This window comes from Clarias gariepinus, chromosome 5 (genome assembly GCF_024256425.1).
Source record: "Clarias gariepinus isolate MV-2021 ecotype Netherlands chromosome 5, CGAR_prim_01v2, whole genome shotgun sequence".
NCBI lineage: Eukaryota > Metazoa > Chordata > Actinopteri > Siluriformes > Clariidae > Clarias > Clarias gariepinus.
The window spans coordinates 36,135,123-36,157,628 of record NC_071104.1 but is presented as its reverse complement, the minus strand read 5'-3'; the positions used below and the strand labels follow the sequence as shown (position 1 = coordinate 36,157,628).

General features: G+C 37.7%; 1 protein-coding gene across 3 annotated transcripts in view; it reads left to right on the top strand.

Moving 5' to 3' along the window:
• Positions 1-1,302: 1,302 nt before the first annotated feature.
• Positions 1,303-22,506, top strand: part of stat4 (signal transducer and activator of transcription 4) — a 32,636-nt gene continuing 11,432 nt past the window's right edge. For all 3 annotated transcript variants that reach the window (XM_053495960.1, XM_053495962.1, XM_053495959.1), the window contains exons 1-10: positions 1,303-1,459; positions 1,578-1,712; positions 5,271-5,406; positions 13,265-13,363; positions 13,800-13,892; positions 14,615-14,693; positions 16,609-16,694; positions 18,095-18,246; positions 19,389-19,547; positions 21,296-21,388. In XM_053495960.1, coding sequence (XP_053351935.1) covers positions 1,585-1,712; positions 5,271-5,406; positions 13,265-13,363; positions 13,800-13,892; positions 14,615-14,693; positions 16,609-16,694; positions 18,095-18,246; positions 19,389-19,547; positions 21,296-21,388 — 1,025 coding nt within the window. In that variant the 5' untranslated portion in view covers positions 1,303-1,459; positions 1,578-1,584. The remainder of the gene's footprint in view (positions 1,460-1,577; positions 1,713-5,270; positions 5,407-13,264; positions 13,364-13,799; positions 13,893-14,614; positions 14,694-16,608; positions 16,695-18,094; positions 18,247-19,388; positions 19,548-21,295; positions 21,389-22,506) is intronic.

Sequence of the window (22,506 nt, the reverse complement as noted above, 5' to 3'; positions counted from 1 at the left end):
GCTAACCTAGCGTAACTTTCTGTGGCCTTTAAAAATGATGCCCAGAGAATGGCAAAGCTGGGCAGAACTGGAATTATAATGGATTATAGAATTAGAATAGATTATAAACAAATGACACACTTCAATCTGTTGCTATGGAAACGCAAATCGTTTTAAAACAAGTGCATTAATAGAGTACATACCTGTGATTTGCAGGTGCACTACTGTCAGAGCTGTTGTTATAGAAAATGAATCTGCAAATTCTGACCAATCAGATTCCCAGAATTCAACAGCTCTGTGGTATTTTGATTTATTTGTAAAAACAATTAACGAGATAACGGGTCTCTGGTTGATTTGCAGCTCGTTTGTTGTGGAGAAGCAGCCGTGTGTGCCCACTCACCCTTAAAAACCTCTCATCATTAAAACCCAGGAGCAGTTCACCACTAAAGTCAGGTACGTATGAGTCACAACCTGCGGAAAACCTGCACGAGAAATCCTGTCGATTTCACCAGATAGTAAAGTAGCACACGTCAGGTGGGAATAAACACCTGGCCAGGTGTGTTACAGTACTTGGTTACTTACCAGGCTCTCTTCCTGGATTCTCAGTGTGTAGCAATTATGGAATGTTCAAAAAGAAACAAAGGAAAAAGCCAATATTGTTGTATCATACTGTATATGTATTAAAATAGGAAGGTTGCGTCAGGAAGGGCATCTGGCGTAAAAACCTATGCCAGGCTTGTGTGTGAACCTGATTGTCTGCTGTAGCGACACGTTGGTGGGAGCCAACAGAAAGACCAACAACAATTTATTTGATTTGCAACAACAACAAAAAAAAAAGATAATCGCTACAGTATTAAATAGTTACTCAATAATGCACGTAAAGATCGATTAATATGAATGAGTACAACAAACTCAAAAACTCATAGTTCTGTTTACTTACAACTTACAAATCATTATGTAAGAAATTTGATGTAACTATTTACCTCAAAAAATTTTTCGAAAAAAAAAGTTGTGCCAACTTATTCGTGTTTACAGTGCACCGTGCCCGGGGTGTACCCCGCCTAGTGCCCCTGGGACTGGGAAGGGCTCCAGGATGAGGCGGTATAGATGATGAGTGAGTCATGCTCAAAACTTTTCATCCACAGCTGTACAGTAGTGCTTACAACTTCCTCAGCGAGTGAGTGAGGTAAAGCGACGGATCTGGCAACCCTGCGAAGTGCAGAAGTGAAAGAGGTGTCGAGTGAGGAGGAGGAGGAAGGCGGCGTGGAGAGAAAAAGAGAGAGAGAGAGAGAGACAGAGACACACACACACACAGAGACAGAGAGAAACACACAGAGAGAGAGAGATTGTCGACAGAAGCTGAAGTTTAGGTTTTAATTCTGTAGTTATTATCTCTGAACACATCAGTTGATTCGAGTCTTCAGCCCTGGAGGTAAAAGCGGATCTAATCGCGGGTTTATTCTAAGTGAATTTCGGACAGGTAACAGCGGAGACTCCGCGCTTCTCGGGCTGATTATTACAACAACAACAACACAAAAAAACTCTAGTCTGTTTGCGCTTAAACTTTTTTATTTATTTATTTATTTTTTAATCTTCAGCAGCAGGATGAGTCAATGGAAACAAATCCAGCAGCTGGACATGAAGTTCTTGGAGCAGGTGGATTATTTCTATGATGATAAATTCCCCATGGAGCTGAGACAGGTGCTGGCGAGCTGGATCGAAAGTCAGGACTGGTAGGAGCTTTTATATATATAAAAAATAATAAAATGACATGATTTATGGAAATATACAGTGTGTGTAGATACAGGGTGGGAATAAAGTCCTGTTCTTATTATATACAATTATATCTCATGTTATAGATTGAAAAATATCTATATTATGAATCATAATCTATCTATATAATCTATTTATTTTTCTATATAATGCTACAACCATCTATATATATATATATATAGTATATATACACACACAGATATTTATTTATGTGCATATATTTATATACTGTATACACACACACACACTCACACAGACAGACATGCATGTCCTATTCTGTGCTGTAAATTCCCCAGTGTTGACTAAATACTTTCAGAGCACATTTAAGTCCAACTGCACTCATATAAACACGAATCAACACTGGGGAATTTTCTGTATGTGTATATATTGTGAGATTTGTCTTTCAGGGCTGAGTCAAATGAAATAATCAGATTCATATTTGATCTGGAATAAAAATCTCTCTAAAAAAAATACAATTTGGAAATATACACAGCTATGATATAATTTATTGATTCTATTATTTGCATCAGTTTACATCAGTATATTTGTTTGTAGCCCGTACAGCTCTTAAAGAATATTTTATCGATTATTTGTTTTTCTGTTTTTTTTTTTTTAATATGTAAACATATATAAAGCTCAGGAATGTGCAGTACAGAGTGACATATGCTTTTTTGTCAACACATCTTAGGCAATATGATGAACTGAATTTTATTTAATTTTAGCCAACTACAAAACATGACAGAGAAAAATTTTTTTTTTTTAAAACGTGTCACATAGGCAAAGAAAACGCACAGATCACATGATCAAATGTTTTTGTTGTTTTCGGGTGTTTCTATGACCAAAATGATAATAATATCTTCATTTTGTTTTGAGTTCCACATTTATGCAACGTCATTCCCATATTCCAGTAGTGGTAAAATTGTCCCTTTATAAAAGTAATGTTCTACCTGACATATCTAAAAAAAAAAAAACAAATACACCGTGTAAAGTCTAAAGCCTCCCTGTTAAAAAATATCAGCAAGACTTCCTTATACGCGCATACTGTGTGTATATATTTATTTATTTATTTATCATCATTGACCTCTGCTGTGTTTCCAGCACGGATCTGTGCCACATAAGTTTTAAGGGATTTAAAGTCCAACTGGACTCATATAAACACTGCTGGGGGTTAATTCAACACTGGGGAATTTGCTGTGTGTGTATACAGTACTAGTGTATGTACAGGTTAATAGTACAGGATCTCCTTAGAGATTTGTCTTTTGGATTATTTCAGGACCGAGTCTGATTTAATAATCAAAATAATGTTAGTTTACTTTGATCTGGTATGTCAGGTAAAAATGTGCAGATTAGGCATATCACTGGAAGTAGCTGGAATGAGATAATATGAGATAAACATTCATTGGTAATTGAGTTTACAAAAGTTTTACATCAGCTTATTTTTGTAAGATTAGGGTAGTAATGAATACAGTTGAAAATAAATAAACAGAAATTGATTTAAAATAGCTGTAGAATGAGCAAATATGGAAAACAAAATGAAAAGGCTAACAGTACGAACGGAAAATGTGCACCAAAACAAAAAGAAATCAGAAGTGGTGGTGAATAATCGCAGGATTATCCGTGTACAAAGGTGCACAAGTGACAGCATGACATTTAACAGGAAGGACTATTACATGAGCTCTTTTGTTCATGTTGCTCGTGAACAAAAGAGCAAGCCTGATATCTTGTATTGTCTATTCATTGAACAAAAACCACAACAAACCCAAATTACCCAAATTCAGTGAATATTAGCTATAAGCATCATTAAAAAAAAAAAAGAAAATGGCACAAATCACGAACAAAACATGAATCTCAAATACAGAAAAGATTTTCATTGTAAATGACTGGCTGATCTATTTTAAGACTTTGTGTCTTGCTGTTACAGGAAATTAATCAGTGATGGTGATAATGATGAGACAAATTTCCACTTAACCCCCCTGTAGTTAATAACTTTCCTATAACAGTATACCCTGTACTGTTTTATCCCTCTAACACCACAGCAACCTGTCAAACTTTACAATTACATCACCATCTGATCAATCAGAAGCCAGAATTCAACAGGACTGTGGAGCACACGTACCTGAGCTTTTCAGTTCTACCTGTTTTTGTAGCGTGGTTTGGCCTTTGTGGTTGTTTCCCCTCGAAATCAAGTCTGTTTACACTGAGAGTTTGGTTGGGTGTGAAAGCAGAAATGTGATAGGTTAAACAAGTTCACAATGGCATGGAAAGGCATGCTGTGGTTTAAAATGAAATAGAACACTACCTGGATCTTTAGAGGGAAGAAGAAAAAATAAAGCGCAAGTGACTGGAGTTTAAAAGCAAAAATCATTTGCACAAATAAAAACTTTTTAGTATTTGTAAAAACAAGTCCTGTCTGACCCAAACTCAACGAAAGTCAGGTTTTCTGAAAATGTATAAAAAAGGTCATTAATTTCTACTCATACGCAGCTAATACTGGCTGACAGTAGCAATGTTTATATGTTTACGCTTATATTTGAGCCCCTCCCTCATTTCTTTATTAAAAAATAAAATTGAACAGGAATGAATGTTTTACTGCAACAGGGTGCAAAGTGCCTAAAAGGTATCATTCTCAGCAGCGACCTCATTTCCCCTCTCGTCTGTTCCAACCACTCAGCATTCAGCATCAGCAGTATAATAATAACCGGCCTGATCATTTGTCATCACCTGCACGTTATGTTAGATGTTTTTTATAGTTGAATGATGTATAGGTCACAGAAAACAAAAAACATTCCTCTAAAACCGCTCAGGTATGGGACTGGCCTGAAAACAACGAGAAAACTATTCCTCAAGACTACATAAAAAAAGTCTGTTCCTTGGGTAGCAAAATATGAAGAAACTAGAGAGGTACATTTCCTGAAGAAAATGTTAGTGGTGCTTGCCGTGGCAAAACTCTGGCCCTCCATATCTCTACGACAATGGGATCTTAGCATCATGTTAGTGAATTTTTAAAGATGTTGATAGCAACATGCTAATATAGCTAGCATCAAGCTAGCACCATGCTAATCAGCTTAACATCATGCTAATGACACTAGCATGATGCTAGGAACATTTTATACATGTTATTAGCGAAATTCCACTAAAGTTAGCATAATGCTAGCGACATGCTAATAGCGTTAGCATCAAGCTAGCGATGTGCTGATGAAATTAGCATAATGCTAGAAATAAATGGTTTTCACAGTACTCTATATACAGTGCCTTCTACATTTTGTCACCACACCGCCACAAACGTAATTATATTTTATTAGGATTTTATGCGATAAACTGTCACAAAGTGGCACAGAATTGGTTGCTATACCTAATAATAATTTCACATAAAATCCCACTAAAATGCATTTACGCTTGTTATTCTAACGTGATATTGTAACAAAATGTGGAAAACCTCCAGGGGTATAAATACTTTTGCAAGGCATTATATATTTTTTACTTATATTAAGCATATTTCTGTATGTTTTTGTTTTAAGGGAAACAGCAATGAATCATGAGGCCATGGCCATGGTGCTCTTCAACAATTTCCTGATCCAGCTGGAGAGTCACTGCCAACAGGAGCCGAACTTCCTGCACAGACACAACCTGAAGAGGATATTCCAGCAGATACAGGTACGAGAGATCAGGCAAGGAGTTCGGTGGCAAAATATGTCAAACCTTCAACATTGCTATTATCCTTTATAGTAGTGTATAAATCCTACTGAGTTCTCATTCAAAAAAAAGAGTGTTTTGGGTAGCAGTTTGGGATAATAAGAAAAAAGAAGTACTGCAGAAACAAATATGTCTTGAGTCGTCGTTTAAAAATAGTCAGAGTCTCTGCTGTACGGACATCTAGAGGAAGTTAAAATGTGCTTAAGTCAGAATTTTTTTTTAAAGAAAAATCATAAAGACTGGGATTTTCAAAAGCTTCTAAATAAAAAAAACAATCAGGGATAGAAAATAAGGACTAAAGTAGGAAATCCAGTACACACTTTAGTAAAGACAGCATTCTTATGGTTATAAGAATAGCCTGAACGAGCAATCATCTGCCACGCTTGTCTTAATTCAGAACTGCATTCCTACAACTTAAGATAAGTAAAGTCCCTCTTCTTGTTTTTTTTTTTTACATTATGGATTTCTAGTATTAGGACGAAACATGCTTAAACTTCTTCCCGAGTGGCGGGTTCGAATCCCGGGTGATACCGTAGCGTCTCGCACCAGTAGGCCTAGACAGAGCTGATTGGTCGAGTTCTCTCAGAGGGGAGGTGGGATGGAGGCACTTAACACTCTCACAGCAATAACGACTCTACAGCCAATCACGGGCTTTTGTGAGCTCACGCAATCCTCCAAAGGAAGAAAATCAACAAACAAACATGCTTAAACCAAACATTTTTCAAAGACGTATTGCAACAGAGTGAGCATGGCGTTTATTTCTTATTTTTTGGCCCATGATTAAAATGGTTAAAATTATTATCAGATATAGCAAAAACATGCTTACGGTTCCCAAATTCTATCACCTGCTAGCAGTTTATGGGTTAATAAAGGATTAAGAAGTTATTGTGATGTAATTGAATAATGTTCCATTCCTGCTCGCACGCAAATGGCACCAAACCACTTTATTTCCTTAAAGTTCCGTATGATCAGGTTTAATCAGGCTGATGATCTGAAACTATGTTGACTTGGGGAAATAATACCATGGCTGAGATATGATACACCCGAAGCACTTATCTGCTCTTCGAGGTTTAGGTTTCCCTGCTTCTGCTAGCTGGAGATCTGTCTGTTATCGGTCTTATTTCTAACAGTTTCGTCAGAGTAAGCATGGCCATGCATAATCGCTCGTACTCGCCTTGCTGTACATCAAGCAACCTTTTCTACGCTATTAACCGCTCGATTTAGTGTACAGATTTTAGCGTTGATACTACATCAATTATGGAAATTTTCTGATTTCTATCTTAATTTATGACAGAAAAATAAGATGATATAAATTAGCCGAAGCTAAGATGTTACCGAAGGTTGATTAAAACGTCTGCACCCGGACGGAACTATTCAGTGATTATTATTACACATTGTTTTGTCAAATGTCTTTTTATTTTCTTGCAAATTTCACCAATTTACAGTGGCCCAACGTACATACTCACACACTCTCAGACCTTTCTGTAAAGTCATTGTGAAATATCTGCTGGAAGGCAAACATCTGATTCACCTGAACAAGCAACAACATGACAACCAGGAAAACATGAATATAAATCAGTAATAGATTCATCAGTTGTAAAAGTAAATAAAGGTTCTAAATATTTATTTTGTCTATGCTAAAGAACCATGGGGGCCTTTTTTTTTTTTTTTTTACAACTGGTGGTAACTAATTACAAACCAAAAAACGAAGGTGAGAAAATGATTCAGATATTCCTGAGGGTTCCATGTAAATGAACAGTGATTCAGTGGGCGGAAATGTTGGAACGATTTCTTTTTATAAACATGAATGCAATAAATCTTAGCTGTTAATTATCTATCCAAGGTTTAATAGGTGATTCTTTTTTTATTTATTAATGCTAAACACGTGCATGAGGACAGATATAGTCTGTGGATTAAAAACAAAAATCAATGTATGCAGTGCAGAGCGCTCGTCTGTGTTTACCTGGCCTTCTGTTGGCTTTTTAAAGCCACGCCCCAACACCTCTTCAGTCCACCCACAGGGCAGTCTGGTGGACCCGGGAAAGCACCAGCACAGCCACATACTGTGAGCTGAAAACACTTTTCCAAAAACAACTAGCTGACAAGAAATATGGTAAAAATGAAAATAAACTGGTACTGGTGGCGTGGTGCGAGGACACGGGACTCGCTTCGTGGCAATGACGAAGGTAGAATTAGTGACGTTTCTCCTTTCCAGTCTTTTGATCGATGGTTTTACAAAAGTAATTTACTTTAAGTTAATACAATACTTTAATCATCTAAGTCTAATTGGTTAATGAATGCTTGAAAACAACGGAGTGAGTACGCTTGGTGACGCTATTTAACTAATCGATATGGTCATATCACGTATAACGATGTTTCTACAAAAGACAAGATATGGATATCAATGTATTTTTTCAATAAACAACTTTACAAACAACTTTTATAAACAACAATAACAACAATGATAACATGTATTATCAATACAAACATTTCATTGTTTTTATATTTAATGAAATAGTGCTACACAATTAATCGCTTAAAAAAATCTAAATCGCAGTATGCAATAAAAAAATGCATGAAAAAATGCAGGTCCTATAAACATAGACTGGAATTTATACAGAGTTTGTCGATAATTTAAGTGTTTATTTTAATAAATTTGAGTTTAACAGGAAATAAATATTGGCCAACATCGTCTTAATGAGACCATTTGTCCAGTTATTTAGTGTTAGCCTGGGAGAACGTCATTGTCTATAAAGTGGTACATATCAGAGTTACATATCGCAGTTCAATTCGCAATTGTAATGTGTGTCAAAGTAAAAAAAATTTAAAGGAATCTAATAAAACAGGAAAATGTGTACAAACTTAACATCACATGACTTGCTTCCGATTTAAAAAATGATTGAAATTTTTATCTCGTCATCCCTCCCAGCATCTCTTTAGTTTTCGGGGGGCACGGTTTTCCCAAATGGGTGGGAACAGCAGGCAGGTTTAAGGTGTAAACAAATCATTTCAGTGTTGTTGTGCTTCACTTGACTGTTTTACGACTTTATATAAAGACACACTGTTCTGTGGAGCATGCGTTCGCACCCATGTCTCATTGTGTTGCAGCTAGATTTAGACCTTCACACCACTTCCTACACACGTTGGGGGAAGGGATAGTGTATTCTATTCGCATTTGTTGTGCTCAGTGGTATCGCACACATCATGGGGAAGTGAGATGGCAGCATACGTGCAAACAGCCGGCCGTCTGAGGTTTATACTGTTGTTGCTGTATAGCAGCACCATAGTGTGTTAACGAATAGTTAGGGATAAGACTTGGATGTTGCGTGTTTCAGAACCATACAGTATAGCAGGACGGGGATCCGTATGAGAAATAGAAGTTATACAGTGAAGAACCATTAAAGAACTCAGTAACAGAGCTCAGTTTAAGCAGGACTACTCACTACTACTTATCTCTAATTCTTTTTTGTTTTTTGTAAGTACATAATTACAGGATGTCCCGAAATGAGTATGAGATGACCGCGCGTGTTTACGTACTGGCAATCATGTAAAGAAAGTCTTGCAAATAAAGTTTCCTTACGGTTAAAGAAACTGTAGAAACCATTATATCTCATAAGTCCAAACATCATGCTTTTAGTAAGGCTGCAGAAAGCACTTAATGAGAGTGCATCTCTTATATTAACTGACTTACCGTCTGTAGAAATCAGGGTCACCAAAGTTGTGGTTTTCACACAAAGTTTTGGAACATGGTTGCGGGTAAATAAAGTCTGCGGGGCATTTTATTTTTCCGTGGTGGTTGTCATGGGGGTGGGGGCGGGGGGGGGGCTGTTGGTGTTTATAAGTCTGGATTTCTTTAAATTAAACATTCAAAATGAAACTCTAATACATGTCTGTAAATGACCGGTCAGTGTAGCATCAGGTTAGGAGAGAGTGTTGCATGGTACTGTACAAGGTGTGTTCTTTCCGTTCTTGCTTGCTTTTAATGCATATTGCAAAATAGAAATGCATGTGCACAACAGTTAACCATTCCTCGTGTAAAAGCTGAGAAAATGAAGAATCATGAGCCTTGTGTGTTCGATGGTTAACTTTAGCGTTATTTAAGCAGTTTCTGTAATTTAGTCAATCCATCCATCCATCCATCCATCTAGGAACCTCTGTAGTCCAACAAGGGGCCAGTGGTGATTATTGTATTTATTCCTATTTTTTGACAACTGTGGAAGGACCTCCAGTCAACACTCACACATTTTGGGCAATTTGGGAACACCAGTTAACCTAATCTGCATGTCCTTTAAACCAGAGTTCCTGAAGGAAACCCAACAAACACGGGGAGAACATGGTAACTCCATGCACGCAGACCCGAGATGCGATTCAAACCCGGATTACAGGCTGGTGTAATGTGGCAAACTGGACAAGACCTGGCAACCGTGGATCTAACACATAAAGTTTTGAGCTCTACCAAGCCTCAACCGTTTTAAGCAATCTAAGCTATTTTATCTTGTTTTTAAAGTCCCCTGCGAATAATAAACGAAAATTAAATCATTTGATAAACCTAAAGAATTTAACGCAACTGTTAAACCAACGAGTTTTGACTGACTAAAAGCAATCTTCTTAAAACAAAAAAGAGCAAAGGTACTCAGATGACCTTGGTTGAGCACACTAGTGGTATGGTTGATGAGAAAGTAAGGTGGGGGAGAGACTACAAGGGAAATCCCCCAAAAACCAAGTTTATAGTCTGGAATAGATCAGCGATGCCTTTTGTTATAGACCATGTGATATTTTCAAATTGCGAAGATATTTTAACACCACAACCTTGTAGCTTCTACCAGCTGTAACTTGATGCTTGAGATATTTTAAGAAGATTTGTACACACAAAGCGTTGAACAGCATAGAGATTTATTTTTTCCCATGGCTGATTTGAACGCTGGTACTAGACAGTTATCTGAATAAAAAAAAAGTTATAAATATGAAAAGAAGACTTTCTGGAACCTTGTTTTACAGTAAGAGTGCACAGCGATGCGATTGCCTCCAGGTCAGGCATCACCAGATACAAGTTGTGAGATGCTATTACATTTAAAACCACCGTTTCCGACCTTCGTTGTAATTGCAGTAGAAGTGCGCCTCAGCAGAATATAAACTATGTGGTTTCCTGCTATCATCTGTTTTTTTTTTTTTTGTTTTGTTTTGTTTTTTTTTCTTTCACGCGAAAGCCTGAACACCATCATGGAGGATGTGTGTCATCTAAAGTTCTCCATCGCCTTTACAAAAAGCTGCCAGTTTGTGAGCGCTTCTGATAATTAAAGGGGTTTGTTGAGGTCTTGAATTTGGTTCCTAAAAATCCCAGTAATTTTATATCTTGACAGTCGTGATGTTTATCAGAAATGCCGGCGGGCGAGACATGAATCAGAGGTGGTTTTTTTTACACGTGGGTGGATTTGGGGATTTCTCAAAACAATTGACGAAGAGTCAAATGTCAGGGGTTTTGCTCAGGAACGTTTAAATTGTTTAGAGTTGGATGTTGTGCTGCCATGCCAGTCTAAAGAAATGTAAAAAAGCCTAACAGAATAGGGGGGGGGGGGACCATGTTTTTATTTATTTTTTACTTTTTATACTTCTTTCCAGGTACATTTATTGAAAAAGAAACCAAACTTGGTCATTTCCTCCCCCTGGGCTGTCTCGACTGTGTTTTTCGCCTTTTTTCCACTGCATTGTCTGTTAATGACTTCACAGCTTTAAACGTTATAATTCGCTGGCAGTTTGGTTTTACTTTTATGAATGGATTACCTCAGACATGCAAATCTGCATTCCTTATTGAATACAGTTCCTGGAACTGAGCAATATCTTCCACTCCATGTTGTAACTCATAACATTTTTAAAGCCCTGATGCATGAAAGACCGTTTAAAAGGGGTGGGTTCACTTTTTGTTTTACCCCTTAATCACCTGCATTATGGGAACTTGCTTCAGTCGCATATTACCAAGGTGTTCTATCTATTTTGTACTTTTTTGTTTAGTTAGAATATTTCCGAGCTACATGAGATCCAGGTGGTTGAATGACTCAGCTAACGGATAAATCAAATCTGTGTAATTAGTTGCAGTTAAACACCGTCATAATACAAAAGGAATGCGTAAGCGTACATAATGGAACTTTTTCTGTGCGGACCATGGGTACGGTGATTTAAAAAAGCTGAACAGATACAAGGAAAAACCTCTAAAACTCTTCTAATTTGTTCCTTTTTTTATAAAGAAACCCCCTTTTTTTATGTGTTTAACCTTGCTGTTATTCACTTTGCTCATCATCATAGGTGCCAATAATTTTGGAGGTGGCTGTAAATGTCTTTCCAGCTGCTCTTATATCTAATACCGTATGTCTACGAGGGACATTTACAGAAGACGGCAGTAAAAAATATTTCAGTAGTGTAGAAAATGTAAAGAATGTCCTTGGCTCGGCGCCCACTTGTAGTGAAAATTCAGCGAGTCGATCGTCTGATCCTTGAAAAATCGACATCGCCAACATGCGGAAGAGTCTCATCTGTCTGTGGAAACTGTATATATCACCACAAGTGTATATAACACCACTTGCACGTTACATAAACTCAGCCGGGAATTATTGCCTCGTCCACTGATCCGTCTTGATCTCGCTCAGAGGAGGCCAGCGTGAAGCAGGCAGTCTGATCATTGCTTCGGTGTACTTTACTTTGTAAAGTTTTTGAGAAAACTTTCTACCTTGGTGGTGTCCAAGCACTTGTGAAACACTGGAATAAGTGCATTAGTGTAGCAGGAGATTATATAGAGACATAAAGAGAGTTTTTACTTTTATAACTGAGTTAAATGTATTTTATTCTATTAAATGGATTTAACATTAACATACCAATTTTTATCAGTAATTATACTGTTATTTATTTTTGTTCCACTTGCGCATTTTACTTGAGTGGAAATTCTGTCCTTAATTTAAATATATATTTTTTTCCCCTGGAGACGGTAAATCTAACCTTACGGTTAGAAACTCTAGCCAACTACACATGCTTACGCTGACAAAACTTTCACTTATGAGTTTAAAAACATAAAATGCTTAGCACTAAAAAACAAACCTGAAGGCACAAAATCATAAAAAGTACATAGAAAGAGAGGGGAGAAAATGTTTTTGGTGTTAAATTCACTATACAAACATGCTCTCTGTATAGTTTTGTAGAGAGATGATTCAGACACGACACCATACATTTCATAACCTGAAAATGTCACATCTGTAATGCCGGTTTTTCCTAATATATCATTTATTCTAAAAACAAGTCTATATAAGTACATAAGGACATAAGGACATAAGGACATAATTTAGATGATGCATTTTTAGATTACATAATAATATTATTAAAAAATTTACAATATTTCTCTGCTCTTTGTTGTAATTCTATGCACATGAACTCTCTGATACTAAACTTGTCCATACATTAAGGCTTTTTGTCCACAACTGACAAAATTGCACCTTCAGGGTCAGGGTTCGATTCCGGGCCAGGCTCGATTCCTGTCTCTGTGTGTATGGAGTTTGCATGTTCTCCCCGTGCTTGGTGGGTTTCCTCCGGGTACTCCGGTTTCCTCCCATAGTCCAAAGATATGCAGGTTAGGCTAATTGATGTTCCCAAATTGCTCGTAGTGTGTGTGTGAGCCCTGCGATAGATTGGCACCCTGTCCAGGGTGTACCCTCCCTCGTGCCCTTCGGCTCCAGGTCCCCGCGAACCTGAATACAGGATAAAACAGTATAGAAGATGAGTGAGTGATCATAGGCAAATTTTAAAGTAAGCCGTGTGTTTTGTATTTTTATTTCAGTTGAAATACAAAGCCAACCCTCAGCACCTGTCGGCCGTGATCTCCAACTGCCTGAGAGAGGAGAGACGCATCATATCAGCCGCCAGCATGCAGGAGCAGGTACGACTCATGGACACCCTCAGTCAGGATTTGTGCTTGTGTCTTAGTGTTTGTTTTCCCATGCTTGTGATTTCCTGATTTATAAATCCACAAGAATGTATTGCCTTAAAAGGAACAGGGCGGTCTGCACCAATTGGAAAAAAGAATGGATTTTTAGATTATATACCAATATTATTTAACAATTATACATATAACAAAATTAATCGACAATTCACAATATTTTTCTAGTTTTTAAAGGATCATTTTTGGATTAAGTTTCATTATTAATAAAAAATAAACTAGGTCAAGAATAATTTTTAAACTAAACCTGTCCAGATTGTGACACATTAGTAAATTCTTTTCCACAATACACACGCACTGATGAGATTGAGCAAAGGGGACAGGGATCCCTCTATGGTTAACACATGACATCACCTGTCCGTCATGCTGTCGGCAGGGTCCGTTGGAGAAATCAATGCAAAATTCAGCAGCTTTGGAGAAGCAGAAGAACCTGGACAACAAAGTGGCCGTGATCCGCAGCAGTGTGCAGGTGAGGCCGACGCAACATCACGTTACTTACTAAAGAACAAGAATTAGAGGGCGCTTGCACATTGCAGGTTCTGGGTAGATTAAAATTAAACAAGGTCAGCGTGTTTCATGGGCTTTCCATGATCCTTAGTGTAACTACAGTATGAGTATATACAGTTAAAATGAATGCTATTTGTTTTCAATGTGGAGTACTGGGATGTGCAGGTATATGAAACATTAGGCCTATATGATTATTAATATCCATAATTAGATTCTCAGAACATAATTGATCGATGTCACACAAGAGGGAGTGGTATTTGTAATGAATGTCAGCACAGCTGTTATGCAGCCGTAGGCATGAGGGCGAAGCCCGAATGAGGGTTGTGATATTTGGCTCAGATTACTTTCATTGTTCTGTGACTTCACGGTCTTTCACGGTGATCATGATTAAGTACAAGACATAATGTACTTATATACGCCTCAATTTGGATTTAAGACCGGCTTGAAAAAGCCCAAACTATTTCTTTATTGTATTGCATGATTCTTCTTTTTTGTCTATTTTAAAATACATTTTTATATGTCCACATTGTTAAATAAAAAATAAATGATGCATTTTCATTGTAATTCTTATTTAGTCATACTGTTCAAAAAAACAATGCATATAAATATACATGGTGTATATGTGCAACCCTGCTTTATCAAATATATATATATATATTTTTCTATTTTGTATAATGTACTCAGCTCCTGGATCAGTCTGTAAAGTATCTGGAGGACATGCAGGATGATTTTGATTTTCGGTACAAAACCCTGCAACTCCGAGGTGAGTGATATATCGTGTTCAATGCCACCCGGCCATGTTTCATATGGAAGCTTGTTAGTATTCAATGAGAGAATAAGTTTTTATGCATGACTAGGATTGAAACTAAAGCCTGTTCACTTTTGTATTTCCGTCCTTCATTGGGTAAATTCAACCAAAGCGGCTCAGTGTTGCACTTCTACACAGTCAGTACAGGTTGTGCTCTATATGCCGGGATGGATGCAAAGTTATTTCTTGGTTCAGAGCAGAGATAAGGAAGTGAGTAGTTCATGGCAGGTTAGATTTGACTCGACAGGTTTTAAGTAGTTGTTCTTTTTTGTATCCTTGATCTTTTGTCTTTCTTGCTTTACTTTTTATTTTATTTGGTTTTGTCTGTACAGCACTTTCAACAATAGATACCATCACAATGCGGCTTTATAGAAATCCGGGTGAAGAGCTAACAAACCACAGAGACGTCCTCAAGACGACATGAGGATGAAACCTTTAGGGGAACCAGAAAGGAACATGTCGTCTTATGGTTAAAACCAAATAGTGGGGTTTATAAATCAGTGGAAAACATAATTAGATGGGAAAAATACAAACAACAAATACAGAGGATGTTGTGTATGACTAAATAAGAGTTAAATTGGTCGATTAAATTGAATTAAATTGTTGGTCGATTCAATTAATTGAACTTATGGATCAGATTTTAATTCCAAATTAGTCTGGTTAGGGTTAGGGTTAGACATAAACTAAAATTGTTTCCCAATGTGTCCCTGAATGAAGGGAGGCTCAAAATCAAAAGTACCAGTCAGTATCTGGTGGCCACCAGCTGCTTGAAGTACTGCAGTGCATCTCCTCCTCATGGACTGCCTATTGCGGACAGTCTGAGCACTGATGGAGGGATTGTGTGTTCCTGGTGTGACTCGGGCAGTTGTTGTGGCCATCCTGTACCTGTCACGCGGGTGTGATATTCGGATGTACCGATCCTGTGCAGGTGTTGTTACACGTGGTCTTCCACCCCGAGGATGATCAGCCGTCCTTCCTGTCTCCCTGTAGCGCTGTCTTAGGCGTCTCACGGTGCGGACATGGCGATTTATCGCCCTAGCCACATCAGCAGTCCTCATGCCTCCCTGCAGCATGCCTAATGCACGTTCACGCAGATGAGCAGGGACCCTGGGCATCTTTCTTTGGGTGTTTTTCACAGTCGGTAGACAAGTCTCTTTAGTGTCCTGCGTTTTTAGAACTGTGACCTTAAATGCCTACTTTCTGTAAGCTGTTAAGGTCTTAACGACTATTCCACAGGTGCATGTTAATTAATTGATTATGGTTAATTGAACATGCATGGAACACATTGTTTAAACCCTTTACAATGAAGATCTGTAAAGTTATTTGGATTTTTACAACATCATTGTTGAAATACACAGTCCTGAAAAAGAGGCGTTTCTTTTTTTGCTGAGTATATTATTACCTAAGAGATGGCATGACGTGACTTTTAAACAAACACCAACAAATGTTTACAAATGCCAATGTTTATTAGATATTTATTAGATTTTTATTATTTCTTAGAATTAACCATCTATCTACTGTACGATTCACAGCGCCAATCACTAACAGAGTATCTGCTGCACCTTCATTTAGAAATCTAGGTTAGTTTAGGTGTTTGTGCCCGATTAGTACTCCAGAGATCTGGGTTTGGATTTGGATTTAAATCAGAAGTGAGTGCAGAAATTGTTTTTCTTTAAATAATGCACGCTGAACTGCTTTAAAAGAAAAGAAAAAAAAAAAGCGAGTGAAGAGAGGCGAGGATTAACTGTTTTCCTGTAAATCCAATGCAGTGGGTGTATCATTCATGTCAATGGATGAATGGATGCATGCATGTGAAAAAAAAGTTCAGAATCCTTTCTTCATACAGTATGTGTTTGTGTCCTTGCTGCAGACCCAGCAGAAAGAAACTCTCAGAACATGAAGCAAGAAGTCATGACCCTTCAAGAAATACTCAACCGTTTGGACTTCAAAAGGAAGGTGGGTTCACCCAAACTTTCATCCACTATTAATACTCCTATAATATTTTACAGGAGTCTAATATCCTGAGGAATTTAATCAAACCCAATTTTTTAAACTTGGCTCACCCGAGGTGTTTCGACACACCAGTGTGGTTTTTTTTTTTTTACACCTCCACCTTAGTGTAAGGCCTACCCAAGCATTTCCTGTCAAATGTCAAGTCAAAATGTGCACAACTTCACTTCAAGAGCTAAAGCAGTCCCACGGCGGCTCGATTCTTCAGTTCAGAGAAAACACCACTGGCCTGTTGACATGGTGACTGAGCCATCCAGCTTGCCCTAGATTTTAGGTGATGTCACTGACAACGTCCTGAACATCAGAGACATTTTTTTTTATCGCTAAATCATGTCTTAGAAAGACTCGAAGGAAAGTTGCATGACGACAGGAAGTCATGCAGAGGACATGTACTGAATAGGAATCTTAAGCATTATATGTTAACCAAGCTGTAAATGAGAGTGGCAGGATGTTGTACAAGAACCACGCGGAGAACTCTAGTATGCTATTTGAACTGTCTGATATAGTGCTCATCTACTCATAAAACCCTCTCTAAAAACTCCTATGTAACCAGTATTTCATTACTAGGGGATATTATTATTATTGTGATTATTATTATTATTATTATTATTATTATTGCACTTTGTAATATATAACATAGCACTTATAACATAATGTTTAGCCGGGTCTCCTGACTGCTGAAAAAAACAATGTAGCAGATTTGTCAAATCATTCGGTAGTTTTGTTTGGGACCTGACACGAAACCGAAATCCTCATTCAATAACACGCAGTAGACCCGCCTTAAGAACGTCTGTCTCAAGAACTGAAATTTTGCAAGAAAAATTTTCCGCGTACGAGTGACTGAACTGAGCCAAACTCTGGCTAAGTTGCGCGTAAGTACGGGAGCTTCAAAACTTGTTTGCGTCAGTGGAAATCCAAGCCAAGTGAGTTTACATTTTTTTGTTGGTTTTCGTTTTGCATTTTATATTTAAAAATAGGATTATAGTGTTTTAAATAGGTAATATTGGTTTTACTGGAATTTTAGGTTGCTGGGATGGATTATCTGCATTTACATTATTTCCTATGCGAAAATGCGTTTTGCAATACGGAAGAACTCACCTCTGGAACCGATCAAATTCATATGCAGAGCTACCATTGTAATTGTTAGCATTATAGTAATTAATAAATACAAAATATGAATGTGTCTCGTGTCTTCCCTGTTTAAATAATACTAACTGGGTAACTTCAGTCTCAGTTCCTACAAGGACAGAATCACTCAGACCCGGTCTGAATAAAATGTTAGTGATGCATCTGTAAATAACATTTACATTTAAATAATTGATGCATCCTTTATTTTCTCTTCCCAGGAGATTCTGTCCAAAATGGGAGATGTGTTGAAGGAGATGGACAGTCTGATTGTCTCTCAGCTGATGCCTGAGCTACAGGCGTGGAAACGTCGACAGCAGATCGCCTGCATCGGTGGCCCGGTCCTTGCCGGACTCGACCAGCTCCAGAACTGGTACTGCCTCACAACACTTAATGCAACACTCAAGTTAATGCAACTCACTATACTCACAAACAAAAGGCACAAATTAGCAAGATGATATTTAGGATTACTCAAGGACACAATTTTTGTTTCCTGAGGTTTATACATTTGAAGGTTTCTATTTCACACTATGGTGAGATGTTGCTGAATATTAGCTTTAAATACACCCGAGTGAACTCTATAGTATAGTGTACTCTATACAGTCAGTGTGAGCTACATAAGGAGAGCTGACTTCCTTCCAGTGATCATGGACCAGAACCTCTAAAATAATAAAAGCAATGATTTGTAACCCCTGAGGAGAACGAGCACTCAGGAGGAAGGCGTGACAGAGAATGTGGATGTGTTTCTTTTGTTTTCTACCCCACGTTTCAGGACGGAAAAATCTTTTCCAAAATGAAACTGCCACTTTCACACATGCACACACACACACACACACACACACACAATCTCAGCACGATCACAAGTTTCTCTACTTGGCAGCAGCATCGCTCTTCACTTGGAAAACCCTCGCCCTGTAAGACACACGTATGCAAAAGTATGCATTGATTGAATGCTATTTTGTCATCATTGATGCAGCAGAAGTGACATCATAAACGTCCATTTGGTGGGTTTTACCATGTGCAGTTATGAAACTATTGTCAGCTAGATTATTATGAGTTGGTAACATAATCCAGAGCCTTACCAAGGGTCACAGGTTCTGAGAGGCAGTACACCCAGGGGTGAGATGTCCAGACCCAGGGGGGTGATGTAATGTGGGTTGTGCGCCTACCATCATGCTGTCGAGGGGTGAGAAGAAACCGAAGAACGCGTAAACCCAGGTGGACACGGGTAGAAACTCTGGGCAGAAAGTTACTCCACATCCTTGAGCTACACTGCTTTGTTTACAGTAACTTGAATTTCCATGGGTACTCACTGGCGTTCACAAATTGCCTAAAGTGAATAAATGTTGACTGGTGGTCCTACCATGGTTGTATAAATGGAAATAAATACAATGGTCACCATTGGCCTCCACGGTCCCTAGTTAATATTGTTGTTATAATAACATACCGATCAGACCATAACTCTTTCATCCAGTATCTTTTCCTATCTGTGTGTTGTTTGTTCCATCTCCATAGGTTTACCATGATGGCCCAGAGTCTATTTCAGATCAAACGACAGCTGGACAAACTGGGAGAGCTGATCGTAAAAGTGACGTACGAAAGTGACCCCATCCCTCTGCAGAGACCTCAGATGGAAGAACAAGTCAAATATCTAATATATCACCTTATCAAGAGGTAACACACGCCACCTACGCTACAACAACAGCCTCGACACGTTCACAGTTTATAGTGAGGCTCACTTCAGGAAGATGATTAAGCAAAAAATACAGAAGTGAAAAAAAACATGAGGCCCTTGTGGGTATTATGTGGAATCCAGATAAAGCAAAGGCACAGATTAGCACAGATTAAAGATTGTCGAGAATTATTTTTGTAGATACAGTTACACATATACACTTATAAGTCAAAAGTTTGGACACGCCTTCTAACCTTGTAGTCTTTCTTGATATTTACAGTACGTCTTTCTACATTTCTTGTAAAACAATGCTGAAGGTGTCTAAAATATGCAGTAATCTCATTGGAACAGTTGATATTGAGATTTGTCTACTTATGTTCTGTAAAGCCTTCATGTTTCTGAGGCTGGCGACTCTAAATGAACTTCTCCTCTGCAGCAGAGGTCAGTTTTGGTCTTGCTTTCCTGGCAAGGTCTTCATGAGAGACAGTTTCATCATGATGCTTGATAGGTTTTGCAAATGCATGTAACAATACTGTTCTTGCAAGAACAGCTCAAGAACATTCCAGAACAGCTGACCTGTATTCAGTGTTGTTCTAGAATGTAGAAAATGAATCATTTAACAAAAAAACATTTAATAAGAAGGTGTGTCCAAACTTTTGACTGGTAGCGTGTAAGTAAAGAATGCCTGTTTATTATAGCTATCATTTAATTCACATTTGAATGCAACTGTAATGCTGTTTGCTTGTTCAAGTTTTAAACATCACATTATGTTCATATTTAAACAAGTCTGCATAAGTTTGAAAGCTCCCCAAAATGTGTCCGCTAATGTTTCAGCTAATGTTTCCCATCCTGCATTCCGGTTGCTACAGTACAGTTTCTTTCAGTGTAAATCCTTTTCCAAACACACTGTTTTAGTGTCAGTAGCTTTAAATGAATGGCCCCCGAATGCCCCTTTAAGGAAGGAATCTGAATGCAGCGACTGGAAGTGTCCATATTTCAGCCCTTAGTAAGCCTTGCCCATTTGTTATAAGTGTTTCCTAATACTAATAAAACAAGAGAAAAATATATACTGTATATAAGATTGGTAATTCTCAATAACATTCTCCATATTTAGCGATATTAAAGTTAAAACAAAACTAAGAGCTAAGGCTAAAGGAGTTGGCTGTAAGTAATTAGCCGTTAACTACAAATAGCTAACGCAGCTCTTTTTTAACAAGCTTAAAAAACAGGTTAGCAATTAAATCCAGCTAGCCTAGAGGAGGGCGTATAACCCCTTTTGATTAATGATAGCCTTGTTTAGCTTATAATAAGTGATGGGTTAATATGGGAATAAATACAGCAATATACTATTGGCTAGGTTAGGGGTTAGCTGTTAGCCATTAAGAATTAAAGAAGCCTATTGTTAGCTAATGACTGTTAGTCGGTACCTGCTAACCTAGCGTAACTTTCTGTGGCCTTTAAAAATGGTGCCCAGAGAATGGCAAAGCTGGGCAGAACTGGAATCATAATGGATTATAGAATTAGAATAGATTATAAACAAATGACACACTTCAATTTGTTGCTATGGAAACGCAAATCGTTTTAAAACAAGTGCATTAATACAGTACATACCTGTGATTTGCAGGTGCCCTACTGTCAGAGCTTTTGTTATAGAAAATTAACCCGCAAATTATTTTCAACAGCTCTGTGGTATTTTGATTCATTTGTAAAAAACGATTAACGAGATAACGAGTTTCTGGTTGATTTGCAGCTCGTTTGTTGTGGAGAAGCAGCCGTGTATGCCCACTCACCCTCAAAAACCTCTCATCATTAAAACCCAGGTGCAGTTCACCACTAAAGTCAGGTACGTATGAGTCACAACCTGCGGAAAACCTGCACGAGAAATCCTGTCGATTTCACCAGATAGTAAAGTAGCACACGTCAGGTGGGAATAAACACCTGGCCAGGTTACTTTCCAGGCTCTTTTGGTTACTTTCCAGGCTCTCTTCCTGGATTCTTAGTGTTTAGCAATTATGGAATGTTCAAAAAGAAACAAAGGAAAAAGCCAATATTGTTGTATCATTCTGTATATGTATTAAAAGCTTACATTTTATATAATTTAGTATTACTGCATAAATCCTTTTAAAATACTGTATTTCTACTGTGTACAAATAATATCAAGTGGATTGTTGAAACTTTATTTTAAGACTAATATTGTAGTTCGCGTTCTTTTCTGTGACAGCTTTTTCTCGCAGTATTTTATAGTCCAAGCAGGAAGTTTGGGTTCTCAGAACATTGTGGCAACACTATTTTTGGCAACCCAAGAGTTGTTTAGGTCATTTTCGAAAGTTACAATTACTTTGATTATAGGAACAACGTTGACTACATGACATTGGGATAATGTTAAACGAATGCCGCGAACACAATGTTGTAAATATTATTACAAAACAATGTTTATTTGTATTTCTCAACCGCAAACCTGGGATGTGCTGCAATTTAGACGTTGTGCAAATGGATGTTAAGCAGCATACCGTAAATCCCATATTGCTGTGATATTCTGGGTTTTTTTAAGGTTGTATTTGCAATTTCCAGTCATTATCTCAATGTGATCATAAGGTCATTTCATCAAAGTAATTATAACTTCAAAGGTTCAAAAACAACCTTGTCCTTATGAGTTGTTCTGTATGGACAAGGTCACAGTCGAGAGTATTTACAACTACAGTACATGAAGACATCAGATGACGTTGGGGTTCCTGCTTGGTAATTACTTTAAAGATAAGGGGTTTTTCCTTGCCATCATCGCCTCCGGCCTGCTCTTTAGCGGCAACTTTATAAAGTTTTTGTCAATTGATACATAGAATTTTTTCTTTCTCTAAACCTGTTTTGCAATAATATCAACTGTTTGCACAGGACAAACACATTTGAATTATATTTCACTGAACTTTCTAATTTTCTATATCATTTACATGAACTATTTTAACT